The sequence below is a fragment of the Nomascus leucogenys genome, chromosome 9 (assembly GCF_006542625.1).
Source record: "Nomascus leucogenys isolate Asia chromosome 9, Asia_NLE_v1, whole genome shotgun sequence".
Taxonomy (NCBI): domain Eukaryota; kingdom Metazoa; phylum Chordata; class Mammalia; order Primates; family Hylobatidae; genus Nomascus; species Nomascus leucogenys.
In genome coordinates, this window is record NC_044389.1 from 6721622 (window position 1) to 6737645 (window position 16024).

General features: G+C 38.3%; 1 protein-coding gene across 2 annotated transcripts in view; it reads left to right on the forward strand.

Annotated features, from left to right (window-relative positions):
* Positions 1-3639: 3639 nt before the first annotated feature.
* Positions 3640-16024, forward strand: part of N4BP2L2 (NEDD4 binding protein 2 like 2) — a 112692-nt gene continuing 100307 nt past the window's right edge. For both annotated transcript variants that reach the window (XM_030818551.1, XM_030818552.1), the window contains exons 1-3: positions 3640-3826; positions 5399-6657; positions 14856-14980. In XM_030818551.1, the coding sequence (XP_030674411.1) occupies positions 5399-6657; positions 14856-14980 (1384 nt within the window). In that variant the 5' untranslated portion in view covers positions 3640-3826. The remainder of the gene's footprint in view (positions 3827-5398; positions 6658-14855; positions 14981-16024) is intronic.

The window sequence follows — 16024 nt, forward strand, 5'->3', positions numbered from 1 at the left end:
TTCCTCTTTGTGGAGAAAAGGAACAACCTTACTTTTGAAAATAGAGGGACATCAACAGGAATCTAAACAAGCATGGCTAATTTCCCCCAGTTTACTACACTTAGCTCATACCCCCTTTGTCCTATCACATTTTTCAATGACTCCCCTCTTCATCAAACCTTGTATAAAACACTCAGGTTTAACTATTTTTTCAGGTCTTCATAACCTTATGAAGGTTTCCATGTCATCTAAAACGTATGTTAAATAAATCTGTATAATTTTCTTTAGTTACAGAGTTTCAGCTGAGAACCAAAGGGTCGAAGCAAAATATTTTTCCCTCCCCTACAATATTCCACCCTAACGGAGGAGGAGCAGAACACCCTATCTTAGTTTCTTTGTGCTCCTATAAAAAGTAGCACATTCTGCTGGGCTTGGCGGCTCATGCCTGTAATCCCAGCACTTTGAGAAGCCAAGGCAGGAATATTACTTGAGGTCAGGAATTCAAGACCAGCCTGGGCAACATAGTGAGACCCTGTCTTTACGAAAAATACAAAAATTGTCTGGGTGTGGTGGTACATACCTGTAGTCCCAGCTACTACCTTGGGAGGCTGAGTGGGGAAAGGTCATTTGAGCCCGTGAGGTTGAGACTGCAGTGAGCTGTGATGGCACCACTGTACTCCAGCCTGGGTGACAGAGTGAGATCCTGCCTCAAAACAAACAAACAAACAAACAAACAAACACCCTAGCAGAAGTGGCCAAAAAAAAAAAAAAAAAAAAAAAAAGAAAGAAAAGAAAAGAAATAGCAGAGACTGGGTAATTTACAAGGAAGAAAAATTTAGCCTGGGCAAAATGGTGAAACCCCATCGCTACAAAAAGTACAAAGTTTAGCAGGGCATGGTGACGCATGCCGATGGTCCTAGCTACTCAGGAGGCTGAGGTGGGAAGATTACCTGAGACCAGGAGGTTGAGGCTACAGTGAGCCGTGATTGTGCCATTACATTATAGCCTGGGTGACAGAGCAAGACCTTGTCTCAATAAATACATAAAAATAATAACAAATAACAAACTTATTTCTCACAGTTCTGGAGGCTGCAAAAAACATCCAACAAATCCCAATATAAGAGCATGCTACAAGATACCTGATCAGTTTTCCTCAAAATTGTCAAGGACGGCCAGGCGCTGTGGCTCACACCTGTAATCCCAGCACTTTGGGAGGTAGGGGCGGGTGGATCGCTTAAGCTCAGGAGTTCCAGACCAGCCTGACCAATATGGTGAAACACCGTCTCTACTAAAAATACAAAACTTAGCCAGGCCTGTTGGTGGGCACCTGTAGTCCCAGCTACTCAGGAGGCTAAGGCAGGAGAATCTCTTGAACCTGGGAAGCAGAGGTTGCAGGCAGCCAAGATGGTGCCACTGCACTCCAGCCTGGGCGACAGAGCGAGACTTTGTCTCAAAAAAAAAAAAAGTCAAGGTCATCAAAAATAAGCTTAAGATATTAAAAAATACATTTAAGAAATTGTTGCAGCCAAAAGGAGCCTAAGGAAACATGATAACTAAATGTAAGGTGGTATCCTGGATAGAACCCTTGAACAGAGAGGGCATTTAGGTAAAAATGAAGGAAATTTGAATAATGAATAAGTTATGTAACTAATATATAACTTAATGTTACATATTATGTTATTATAACTAATAAGTTATAACAAGTTAATGTTAATGTAACAATGTTAGGTAATTAGTTGTAACAATGTAAGAGGTTAGTAATAAGGGAAACCGTGTGTGTGTGTGTGTGTGTGTGTGTGTGTGGTACATGGGAACTCTACCATTTGCTCAATTTTTATGTGCATTTAAAACCATCCTAAAAATAGTCTAGTAATAGTAAATAAGTAAGGAGAGCAATGGAGTATAACCCCCTGAACAAAAGGAATCCATAAATTCATACTGATAGTGAATAAATAAATAAGTAGGGTTCTGTTGTAGAGCAGCATCTGGATTGACAAATGTGGAAGGCTTGAAGGAGGTGGGAAAAAAAAAATCCCGACATTTATGGAATCTGAACCGTAAGGTAAAGTTTGATTAGGTGCAGGATATTTGCTTGGTCTCAAAGTATAACCTCACAGATTGCTTATTAGTTTTTTGTTGTTGTTGTTGTTGTTGTTTGTTTTTTGTTTTTGGGGTTTTTTTTGTTTGAGATGGAGTCTGGCTCTTGTCACACAGGCTGGAGTGCAATGGCCTGATCTCGACTCACTGCAACCTCTGCCTCCGGGGTTCAAGCGATTCTTCTGCCTCAGCCTCCCGAGTAGCTGGGATTACAGGTGCCCGCCACCATACCCGGCTAATTTTTGTATTTTTAGTAGAGATGGGGTTTCATCATGTTTGCCAGGCTAGTCTCGAACTCCTGACCTCAGGTGATCCGCCCACCTCAGCCTCCCAAAGTGCTGAGATTACAGGCGTGAGCCACCGCGCCCGACTGATTATTAGTTTTAAGGGGGAAAATATGCCATGGAGAAACAGGACAATACCTTGATGGGGTGACAAAGAATAATATTATTTTATAGTGAGCATAGTGTGCCTGCGGATGTAACACACTGAGAACGCCACAACCTCACGTAAATGTGGTTGTTTCAAAGTAGGATGCATGACTTTAATTATGAGGAGACAAAGGTCGTAGTAGAAATCTGTATTTGAGATAGATTTTTCTTTGTAAGAAAATGGGTTGCTTTGGTGAACACTCTTGATTACAAGGCTGTTAGTTAAATAATCAAATGTATATATTCCAGACTGTAACTTTAACAACAAATGAAATTGTTTTCACGTTGGGGATGGAAAAGGGTGCATATCTATAGAAAGAATTATTTAAATATGAAGAGATGTTAAGTTTTCCTTGCAAGGACCTGAAATTATGGGGGATGGGGAACCAATGGAGGGAGGAGGGGTTGGAGAGGTGGTGGGAAGAGAAAAGGAGCCCTCAGTTGAGGACTGCCAGTTGTTTCGTTTGTATTTATTTTTAATGCAACAAACACTTACACAGCGCTTATTCTTAACAGGAGCTCACTGTTCTACGTGCTTTGCACATATTGACTCTTTTAATGGGAAAGCTCAGTGATTAGTCTGTATTTCCAAAAACAAAACAGCGACATGACACTAAACGATTTTGTTCATAAGTATTTTTATCTGTTACTGGGGACCTGCGCCGCAGTAATTCTTTCCTTCCACAGAAAAGCATGAGCCTAAAATTACGTCAGGTGGTCTTTCGTAGAAACGACCGGAATCCAAATTTGTGGTACCAACTGTGGAGTTCCGTTGGAAAAGTCAGCTGGTTCTTTGTCTTCTAGAAAGCTCTAAGAAGCATGCACTGAGAGCCGATTATACATCTATTTGGGGGCGCCAGGTTCTCAAATTCCTTTTTCCTTCGGGGATAAACGCCAGAGGAGGTCGCTGCTTTCTTTTAACGAAAGTTGGTGTTTTTAGATAACTTCCCTGCTCCAGATCTAGGAACTAATTCCGGTCTACTTTTGTTGCCAATTTAGTGCGTTTGTCACGCCATGGATTCTGGGAGACCTAGTCTCCATGCCGTGAGGTTTACGGAGCCGGTGTGAACGTCGGACTTCAATTCCCACAATGCCTGGCGCAAACGCCTAGTTTTGGCACGGGTAACCGAGAGGTGACCGCCATTTTGCGTACGGAGGTGAGGTTTGTTACCGCGATTCTGAGAGGTGGGCTTTTAGTCCCTCCAGACCTCGGCTTTAGTGCTGTGTCTCCGCTTTTATTTCACCTTCACAGAGGTTCGTGTCTTCCTAAAAGAAGGTTTTATTGGGAGGTAAAGGTCAATGCGTAGGGGTGGAGTAAGGTGAGTAGACACCCCGTTTTAGGTGAGGGTGGGGCGGTGGTGGTGTTTTTCGCTTTCACTTCTTGACTGGACCCTTTAGATTAGCTGTAAACGTAGAAGCAAGCTCTGTGTGAACTTTTGCGCCTCAGAGACCTCCAGAATTCCTGGACAGGACCTGAACATGTCTCTATTGGGACAAAAAAGCTGGGTGACGCACTTTTGCCCGGGTCGCTCACTCTGGAAGTCTGGAGGCATAGGGCTCGGATAGTGTATAGATCACGCTGTTTATTAACGCAACCCGGTTGCTTTTCTTCGGGACTTTTCTGACACATTTCGAATGAGGAAACGAGAAACCGAGAGGAGGCCTTTTGGCGTTCTCCGCAGTTGTCTTCCTCCAGCTCTGTGGCCTACTTGCATCATTCTGTAGTTCGCCTTTTTGTCCATTTCTTTTTCTCTCGTGTTAGGAACACCAGAGAGTGGCACAATGAAGAATTGGGTGGAATAGGCCTCTGGGTTGTACTTTGAGGTCCCAAAGGTATTTCAGGGGAAGCAATTCCCCTCCCCCCGCCCCAAGACGGAGTCTCCCTCTGTCGCCCAGGCTGGAGTGCAGTGGCGCCATCTCGGCTCACCACAAGCTCCGCCCCCCTGGGTTCGAGCGATCCTCCCACCGCAGCCTCCCGAGTAGCTGGGACCACAGGTGCGCGCCCCCGTGCCCGGCTAATTTATTGTTTTTTTGTTAAGAGACGGAGTTAGGCCATGTTGCCAGGCTGGTCTCGAACTCCTAAGCAGCAGTCCGCCCACCTCAGCCTCCCAAGTGCTGGGATTACAGGCTTGAGCCACTCTGCCAGGCCTAAAGGGAAGCAAATTTTACTTTCATGATAGACTATTCGGAAAAGATGAAGGCTTTGAACTTTGGGAGTTACCAGATTTCTTTATTAAACAAATTTCCGTTATTATCATTGCAACTTAAGTTATCTCTTCCCCCCTTTTAAATGAACACACTACACCCATTTAGAAACCTCTTTTACACTAACTACTCACAGTAAAGGGTCTCCAAAGACTGGCACTTCAGTTAATCTAACATTTGGATGCTAAGGAGATTGGTTGTCTGAGGTTTGGGAGAGAATTGGAGCTATTTACTCTCAAAAACACAGTGGTTTTAAGTAAGGAAATGCTTACGATGCAGTGTATCACAGCCAGTTTGAGTATGTGTTAATTTGGTGTTGGCGGTTTCAATCTCCTTTTAAATACACAATTGTGTATATCATAAAAATATATATTACTGATTCAACTTTACAGACATACTTACATCTTTTAGGTCTTCCAAATTCAGAAATGGATCGTTTAAAGTTGAGATATATATATATATTTTTTTAAAAAAGGATATTCAACGAGATCTCTCCCATAAACCACCATATTATGACTGTACTTAAATAATAAGTGGTTATAAAAGTGACTGGTATTTTGGGAAATTGTTACCGTTAAATATATCACAAATTTAAATGTCTTTGTCTAATTTCTTGTTTTTGAAGAAACATTTATTTAGATTTTTAATATTTTAGCTAGTAATTGTATGATTTATTTATTTCTCAGATGTCTTATGGTGAAATTGAAGGTAAATTCTTGGGACCTAGAGAAGAAGTAACGAGTGAACCACGCTGTAAAAAATTGAAGTCAACTACAGAGGCGTATGTTTTTCACGATCATAGTAATGCTGATTTTCACAGAATCCAAGAGAAAACTGGAAATGATTGGGTCCCTGTGACCATCATTGATGTCAGAGGACATAGTTATTTGCAGGAGAACAAAACCAAAACTACAGATTTGCATAGACCTTTGCATGATGAGATGCCTGATAATACACCAGATGTTATTGAATCCATTGATTCACAGGTTTTACAGGAAGCACGTCCTCCATTAGTATCCACAGACGATGAGATATATAGCACAAGTAAAGCATTTATAGGACCCATTTACAAACCTCCTGAGAAGAAGAAACGTAATGAAGGGAGGAATGAGGCAGGTGCTCTAAATGGTATAAATGACAGAGGAGGACAAAAAGAGAAACAGAAATTTAACTCTGAAAAATCAGAGATTGACAATGAATTATTCCAGTTTTACAAAGAAATTGAAGAGCTTGAAAAGGAAAAAGATGATTTTGAGAACAGTTGTAAAGAATCTGAACCTTCTCAGGAACAATTTATTCCATTTTATCAGGGTCATAATAATGGTCTCTTAAAACCTGATGAAGAAAAGAAAGATCTTAGTAATAAAGCTATTCCATCACATTGTGATTATCAACAGAACTTGGGGAAGGAGCCAGACAAATATCCCTGTAATGGACAAGTAATACCTACATTTTGTGACACTTCATTTACTTCTTTCAGGCCTGAATGGCAGTCAGTACATCCTTTTATAGTGCCCTATGGTCCCCCTCTTCCCAGTTTGAACTATCATTTAAACATTCAAAGATTCAGTGCTCCACCAAATCCACCATCAAATATTTTCCAAGCCCAAGGTGACTCTCAGATACAAAATGGATATTATGTAAATAATGGTCATGTTAACTGGAATTGCATGACTTTTGATCAGAACAATGAATATACTGACTGTAGTGACAACAGGAGTAGTGTTCATCCCTCTGGAAATGGCTGCAGTATGCAAGATCGATATGTGAGTAATGGTTTCTGTGAAGTCAGAGAAAAATGCTGGAAAGATCGTTGTATGGACAAGCATAGTGGAACAGACAGGTTTGGGAACCAGCAGTTTCAAGAGGAAAACTTAAATAAATTGCAGAAGTTACTTATTCTTTTAAGAGGTCTGCCTGGTTCTGGGAAAACAACATTGTCTCGGTAAGTAAAGGATACCAACTGAATACTTGGTAATTCATTATTTAAAAATTATAAATGATATTTGTCGCCGGCTGCAGTGACTCATGCATGTAATCCCAACACTTTGGGAGGCCAAGGTGGACCAGTCACTTGAGCTCAGGAGTTTGAGACCAGCCTGGGCAACATAGTGAGACTCTGTCTCTAAAAAATGAAATAAAAATGTTAAAACTATAATGATACCTGTAATCACTGACAAATGCTTTTATGTTTCTAGTAGAAGAAAATCTTTAATTTGCTATACTTGAGAATAGCATCTAACAGTGTAACTATTTAAAAATCTTTTCTGATAGAAGAAAGGAGAATTGGCATATATGTTTATATTTAGATTCTGCTAAGGGTTTTAAAAATAGATAACACTATGTATAATTATGGCAGTGATGAAAGCAAATGCTACTTGAGAACTGTCCTGGCCTACCCTTTTGAGTCAGCTATTCAAGAAAAGTTGGACTCAGTGTTAGAAAATTTGGGTTTTTCAAGTTCAGCTGGAGGTGGGAAAAAGAGAAAATTTGGGTATTGACCCAGTTATTTCACTTTTTCACCTTGAGCAAGTTTTGCTGTCTGTTAATGGAATAAATGATACTTACTTTTTCTGGAATTGGGAATCAAATGAGATAACCCAAGGAAAGGAATTTTGAATGTGTTGAGCACTGTGCCATGTTCATGCCATTGATTGGCAGAAGGAACCCTTTTATGATTTCTTAAAATTCAGGAGTTTGAAGTGAGTAATACCTGAATTGGCATTAGAACTGGTGGTGGTTTATTGTATTACAAAATATTTCAAATCCTTTTTTTTCTTACATTTTTAAACTATTGATGCACTTGAATATGTTTATGCAGTTGTGAAAAAATGGTGTAAAGAAAGCAGTACAAATTATCTTGAGTTTATATAAGATGATTCAAGATTTGTGCTGGACAAGGAGAAAAAGAAAATTTTTTGGTATGTTTGGGTGAGGATGGAGAGGTCCAAGAAACCATTCTGCAAATGTTTTATATTTACTGACAAGGCAATCTAAACCTAAATAAACATTTTTTTCAGAGAAAAGACACTAGAGAAAGATTTAATTTGTGATATTTCAAGCTAGATTATAAACTGATCTTTGTGAATGAATTAATTCATTCCAGAATTAAATTTTGGTCTTTGTATTTTGATTCCTTTTACTTTAATGAGGATTTTGTAGAGAAGATGAAATTTCACCTCTATAATAATAAAAGTTAGGAGTGAGGTCTCACAAACATGGGCTGTCTTCTAGATTTAGGGTATACCATCAGAGAAAATAAATAATTGAAATTTGAAAACTGGATGAAAGAGTCTTCTAGTTGGGACCACTTGACCAAGAGTGGGTATAGAAGAAACCTAAGGAAGAGAAGTTAGATTTGAGACAACATATTGGAGTATGTTGAAATTAAAGGTGAATAAAGTAGTGGAAATTCGATAGAATTTAAAGGAGACATTGTAGTGGGAGATGGTAGAGGTGATTAGATATAATATGTATATTTATTTGAAGAATAGATATATAAGAATGAAAGTTGTATGTAGTACCAACAAGTACCATTCATATTATGATTCACAATTTACAGAGTATTTTCATATGTAAAAATCTTGTGCGATGGGTTGTTTTTTCATTTTATAGAAGGAGCAGAGGCTAAAGGAAGTTGAGGTTAAGTGATTTAGAAGTTACAAAAACTAATAAGAGCTCAAACTAGCAATAAAATTATAATATGTTTTTCCTTTGCCTTCACTGTAATGCTTAATGGTTGTGTAGTCTTATACGTGACTCCTGACTTCAAGGAGCCTGGTCTGTACCTCTTTAGGTCAGCGCTTTTTCAGTGAACTGGTGTTGGTTATTTGGAATTAGATATAAAGTCATATATTCTTAGGTGAGGAATGGCTTAATATAGGAGTTCACATTCAAAACAAGCTTTAACAAAATAATAGAGTGAAAATTGGTAGATCAGAGTTGAGCTGATTTGGAGGACCAAATTAAAAGAGTGGCTGGGTATGATGGCTCACGCCTGAAAACCCAGCACTTTGGGAGGCCAAGGCAGGCAGGTTGCTTGAGCCCAGGAGTTCAAGACCAGCCTCGGTAACCTGGGTATCCCAGCTACTTGGGAGGCTGAGCCGCCGAGGCTATAGTGAGCCGTGATCATGCCATTGCACTCTGGCCTGTGTGACAGATTGAGACCCTGTCTCAAAAAAAAAAAAAAAAAAAAATTAGTAATGTTTATGTTTGGTATGTGGTAATGAGTGTAGGCAGTTGGATAGAATTCATATTCTTTGGAGGTAGTGTTCAAGTCCTCTTCTTACTTAATTTAGTCTTTGCCCACATCTCAATCAGCATGTCTTTAACATTGTAAGTATTCAAGATGTCTGATGATATTCTGAGAGAGAGACAGTAGGCCGTAATAGCCTTGGCCATAGTTTTGGCCCATAGAGTGTTTATGGGTAGGATAGCCCAATAAAGATGTCACTTTTCCCCCTAATTGATTTATAAATTCAGTGAAACTTTAACCAAAATCCCAAAGGAATTTTTGTATGAATTTGAGAAGCCTATAAAGTTTGTTTGGTATGTAACTATAACAAGGACAGTTTAAAAAAACGAGACTTACCCCACCAGCTATTAAAATTTAGAAACTACTATAATTAAATTATTAGCAAAAGAACAAATAGATAAAATTAGAGAACTCAGGAACAGGCTAGGTGTGGTGGCTTACACCTGTAATCCCAGCACTTTGGGAGGCTGAGGTGGGGAGCATCACTTGAGGCCAGAAGTTGGAGATCAGTTTGGGCAACATAGACCCTGTCTCTATTTAAAAAAAAAAAAAAAAAAAGGTCGGGTGCCGGTGGCTCACCCCTGTGATCCCAGCACTTTGGGAGGCTGAGGCGGGTGGATCACGAGGTCAAGAGATCGAGACCATCCTGGCCAACATTGTGAAACCCCATCTCTACTAAAAATACAAAAATTAGCTGGGCATGGTGGCATGTGCCTGTAGTCCCAGCTATTCGGGAGGCCGAGGCAGGAGAATTTCTTGAACCCGGGAGGCGGAGGTTGCAGTGAGCCGAGATCACACCACTGCACTCCAGCCTGGGCGACAGTGCAAGACTCTCTTAAAAAAAAAAAAAAAAAGAGAATCCAGAAACATACCTACATATAAAAGAATTCAGTATTTGATGAAATGACATTTTGTATTAGTAGGGCAAAATATTCAATACATGGTAATAGGATATTTGATTGTCAGTCTGGAAAAATATTTAAAGCCCCTGTCTTAAATCATTCACAAAAATAACTTCTAGATGGATAAAGGACTAAGAGTAAAAACAAAACCAACAAGGAAACTGGAAGAAAATAGAGGTTTTTAAAAGTAATTTGAGAGAATGAGTAAAACAGTGGGATCTTTCTTACCCCGTAATAAATAAAAAGTGAGGGAATTTAAGAAATTAGTTTTTTGTTGTTGTCATCTGTTTTACAGATTATTGTGGATATTTGCAATGGTAGGCTGAATAATGTCCCCCTCCAAATATACTCATGTTTTAATCCCTAAAACCTGTGCATATGTTGCCTTAGATAGTAAATTGGATTTTGCAAATTTGATTAAGGATCTTGCAACGGGGAGGCTGTCCTGGATAACTGGATTGGCCCAGTGTGATCACAAAGGTTCTTAATAAGAGGGAGGCAGGAGGAATTAGTCAGAGAAGGGTTAAGGCCAAAAGCAAAGGTCAAGAGAGAAGATGCTGCACTGCTGGTTTTGAAGATGATGGAACATCCCATAAGCCCAGGTGTGCAGCTAACCTTTAGAAGCTGGAAAAGGCAAGGAAACATATTCCGTAGAGCCTCCAGAAGGAACACAGGTCTGCACACACTTTATTTTTAGCTCAGTGAAACTTGATTTTGGATTACTGACCTTCAGAACTGTAAGATAAATTCCTGTTGTTTTTAAGTTTGTGATGTTATAGAAGTTACAGAAACGAATATACTTACCGTAGTTTAGAGAGAGACGGGAGGAGACTTTTTTTTTCTCCCTTCTTTTGAAGGAGGTAAGTCTCCTTAACTCCAGAGGAAAGACTTATCTTTCTTCATGTAGGTCCCTTTATTCTTAATTCAGGGAGTGTTGAGAGATTGAAGTACCCCAGTAAAGTAGTCTCAGGATAGGAAGTATATAAAGGCACTCAGTAGATAAGGAGTAAAAGGGTTCATGATGTGTCAGTTTTACTTAGATTTTGTATTTTTTTTTTTTTGAAAATCACTTGTAAATGCACATGAAAGTATTAAAATAATGCTCAGTTCTTAGAAATTTAAAAACCAAACCATGAAAATGGACTGTCTTGTAGGCCTTGTTTTGGGAACAGGTTCTCTTGGTTTACTTGTTTCTTAAGTGAGAAATTATAAGTGTGGAGTACATTGATTACTCAAGGCCGTGTAACAGGTTACCCTAAAACTTAGTTGTTCAAAGCAACAAACATATATTGCCTCGTAGTTTCTGTAGGTCTGGACTCTGGTTATAGTTACCTGGGTGCCTTTGGTTCAGTGTCTCTAAGAATGCTGTGATCAAGATGTTGGCTAGGACTGTTTCTGGTCTGAAGGCTTGATTTGGGAAGGATCTGGTTCTAAGAGCTCTCTCAAGATTGTTGACAGGACTGAGTTCCTTGTGAGCTATGTTGGATTGAAGACTTCAGTTCCTTGCTGGCTGGAGACTGGAGGCTTCTCTCATTTCTTTGCTACTTGGCCTCTGTCCATTCACAAGACAGCTGATTTCTTTCAAAGTGAGAGAGAAAGCATGCAAGCTCAAGTCTAAGACAGAAGCTATTTTTTTTTTTTTTAGTAATCTCCGAAGTGACATCCCATCACCTGTATCATATTCTATTCCTTAGAAGCTGGGGACTAAATCCAAGCATACTGCAGGATAAGAGGATGCAAGGTTGTGAGTACCAGGAGGCAGGGATCATTGGAGGCCATTGGTTTTGGGGTCAAGGAGGTGCTTTATCTTAGCTCTCCCACTACCATCTAACTTGCCAAAATTATTTCTTCTCCTGGATTAGTTTATTATCAAATTGGCAGGCTTTTATGAGGATTAAATGAGGTCATAGATTTATGTAAAATGTTTGACATAAAATAGGCTCTCAAAAAGATAGCTATTGTTTTGAAAAAATAGAAATCAAGTGGCCACTGAGCCCAGATTTGATTTTTTAAAATTAGATATTTGACTTACTCACATTTCTAAATTTTGACATTCTGAGAATCCATTTTAGTACCTGACTTGAGAGTTTTGATGGAGTCTAAGAATTTTGAAAATACTGATGTTCTTAAATAATTTATTTTTGCTTTAGAGGCTTGATATGACATTCAGATATTCCTAGATTCATATAGGTGTTTTTTTAGTCCATAAAATAAAGCTTCATGGTTTGAAGTAATTCAGGGAATTTGAAAAAGATATATGAACAGTCTATGCTACCTGGGAGGAAAAGTCTTTTCAGGTTAAACTTATTTACTATAGTTATGATTTATATATTTAAGAAAATGTTCTTTATAGAGATTTGTAATGTTGACTTGTTTTAATGATATAAATTGGTTTATTGCTCCCTCACCTTTTATTTTGAGAAAATTTAAACCATTTTTTAGATACAAAAAATATGATTGTCATGTAGAATGATATTATTAACATCTTAAAAATCACCTGTGCTGGGCACGGTGGCTCACGTCTGTAATCCTAGCACTTTGGGAGGCCGAGGTGGGAGGACCACCTGAGGTCAGGAGTTCAAGACCAGCCTGGCCAACATGGTGAAACCCCATCTCTAATAAAAATACAAAAATTGGCCGGGCGTGGTGGCACGTGCCTGTAGTCACAGCTACTCAGGAGGCTGAGGCAGGAGAACCGCTTGAACTTGGGAGGCGGAGGTTGCAGTGAGCCAAGATTGCGCCACCGCACTCCAGCCTGGGCAATAGAGTGGGACTCTTGTCTAAAAAAAAAAAAAAAAAAAGAAAAGAAATGACCTGCTAATAAAGTAATAGAATGGAAAAAACAAAACAAAAAAACAAAAAAGGAAGTATAGAGTATCTAGAAAAGGTGTTATCTGGATTTCTGGTACTGTTGAATGTAATTAGATATCACATGATCAGTTACAATCAAAATCTCTTTTTGGGTGATTGAGTTTTGCTTTAGAATGCTAATATCATGGCATTTTCATATTCTAGGTTATCTGTATAAGCAGTAAGATGCCAAATATGTCAGATACACAATGTTTTGGATAAATCATGGCTGCTTGAAAAATCCAACTCCAGTCCCCCAAAAAGCAAACACACAACCCAACCCATTAATTTTCATTTGGTTTGTCTGAAGTGATTTGGACTGTAATTCTGTAAGTGGAAATAGAGGTTTGTGCAAAAGTAATCGCAGTTTTTAATTGGCATTTTAATGGCGAAAACTGCAATTACTTTCACACCAACCTATACATACTTAAATTGTTTTATTTTGATACAAGTGATTTTATTTTTATAAAATACACCACTGACCCACCATATTTGTTGATTCCATGTCAGTGAATTCAACGAACTTTGGACTGAAAGTATTTGAGAAAAAATCTTGCGTCTGTATTGAAATGTACAGACTTTTTTCCTTGTTATTTCCTAAACAATACAGTATAACAACTATTTACATAGTATTCACATTGTAGAGTATTAGGTATTACAAGTAATCCAGAGATGAGTTAAAGTGTATGGTAGGATGTGCATAGTTTATATGCAAACAGCCATTTTTATATCAAGGGCTTGAGCAGCAAGTGTGGTCCGGGAACCAATCTCCCATGGATATTGAGGGAGAACTGTATATGATACCATTATAAGCTGAGGGATGGAGAGATGACACTTGTCATCTTAATAGTTGAAACCCTTCCTACTACTTTTTTAGTGAGAAGTAAGTAAGCTTGAATCATTCCAGGCCAATATTCTTTTACTCTCAATTCCTTCTATTAATACCACCTTGCATCCCACCAATCCCCTCAAAATTATACAGTGATGTCCAAATGCCTAGGTTCAAGGAGAGGAGAGGAAACAACAAAATACTCTCGTTGTTGCTCTTGGATCCAAGTCATTATCTTGCTGCATTTTCCCTATCATAGCACACTCCCAATTTCTTTCATGAGTCATTGGTAATGAGAGTTCTGAGTACTTGTTAGTCTTGCTATGCTTGTCAATTTAAGGCAGTATCATTTTCAAAACAAAGCTTGATTATCATTGACCTGAACTGAGAGTTTATTTTTTATTTAGTGTTTAATAATTTCATTTAGCGACTTAGGTTCTTAAAAATTTAAAGTTTGATTATACTTTGGAGGATCACAGATTGTTCCATAACCTTAAGCCTCCAACTATTTCTGACTTTCACTAGAGGATCATATATGCTTCATGGAAATGAGTTTATTAAAGCTGTCTAGAGTCACATATGGTTTTTTCCAAATGAATTGCTTGCTTAGGCTTACTTGCTTTTTAGGTTACCTGTTGCACTAGATTGAGGCAAATAAAAATATACTAAAGTGAAAACATGGATAATAGTTGATATAATTTTGAGATTGGGTAAATAATGTTTTAAAAAGTTGCAATACAAATGCTGCTTCAAAAAGTTTTTGTTACGGCCAGGCACGGTGGCTCATGCCTGTAACCCAGCACTTTGGGAGGCCGAGGCAGGTGGATCCAAGAGGTCAGGAGTTCAACACCAGCCTGACCAACATGGTGAAACCCTGTCTGTACTAAAAATGCAAAAATTAGCCGGGCATGGTGGCACATGCTTGTATCCCAGCTACTCAGGAGGCTGAGGCAGGAGAATCACTTGAACCTGGGAGGCGGAGGTTGCAGTGAGCCAAGATCGCGCCACTGCACTCCAGCCTGGGCGACAGAGTGAGACTCCATCTAAAAAAAAAAAAAAAGAGTTTTTGTTAGCATCTGTAATTGTGTAGATTTAAGTGTAAAGTGATTTGAAATCTGAAATCTTTGTAAGATTATTCAACTCTTGTGCTGGTCGGTTCGTAATATACTTTCAGGTAAGTATCAGAAATCCATTTAATAACCTTTCCTGTGTGATTTATTTCAGTTGGTTATGTTTATTTCTGATGGTTTATTTCTGATGGTTATAGATTTTGTAAATGGCACCTTTATGATTTCTTTTATTAACAGAATTCTGCTTGGTCAGAATCGTGATGGCATTGTGTTCAGCACTGATGACTATTTTCACCATCAAGATGGGTACAGGTATAATGTTAATCAACTTGGTGATGCCCATGACTGGAACCAGAACAGAGGTTTGTTTTGGGCTAAGTGTCCCGGGATAGAATATTTGGCTAGGAGTCAAAAGACCTAGATTTTATTCTCAACTTAGGTTTTTACCAGCTGAATGACTTCAGGCAAGCTGTTTAAATACCTTTGAGACCTAATTTCTTTATCTGTTAGAGGTGGTGATAATTATACTTGCCCTACCTGATCAAGGTTTCTGTGAAAAGCAGAGAATTTAGATAAAACGCTTTGTAAACTGTAAATATTTTATCAGTATAAGCTGGTAAAATAATAGCAGCATCGGATATTTTAAGAGGCTTTATTTTATACTTGATGAGTAAATTCAGAGAACTTTGAATCTGCACCATTATTATGTAGCCCCAAAGTTATTTCCCCTTGAATAATGCTAATGTTTTCCAAGGCTTAATATACTGGTTGTGAATATTAAAAGTTTTTCTCATTGATATTGCTCTACAAGAAACTTAATACATTTTTTAATGGACATGGGTCAATTTCTGTTTATCATTAATAGGGGTTCTTAACCTGGGCTACACTTTTGAATTTCTTGGGGAGTTTTAAAAAAAAGCAAAAAAAAAAAAACCAGACAAAAAAAAAGTGTGCCTGGCTTCAGCCTTAGATATTTTGGTTTAATTGATCTGGGGTGGGGCCTAAACATTGATACTTTCTGTTTTGAAAGTTCTCCAGATGATTCTGATGTATAGTTAGAATTGAAAACTGTTGATCTGAACTATAAGTAAATACATACACTATGTTATTTTTAAAGAATGGATTGATGATTAAACAAATAGCTTTTATTATGAAAAATTTTAAACAGATTAAAGAGACTGTAATGAACCTCATAGACCCATCACCCAGAATTATCAGGTATTAAGATTTTGGTATATGGGCTTTTATCTTTTTGTTTTTACCCCTTTCTCTTTTTAAAGCAAATTCTAGACATCATACTTTATACATTTCAAATTAACTTTTTTACTTAATCACATCTTTCACTTCAGTGCTGTTATCACACGTTTAAAAAAAATCAGTTCCTTCAGATCATGTAATCCAGTGTG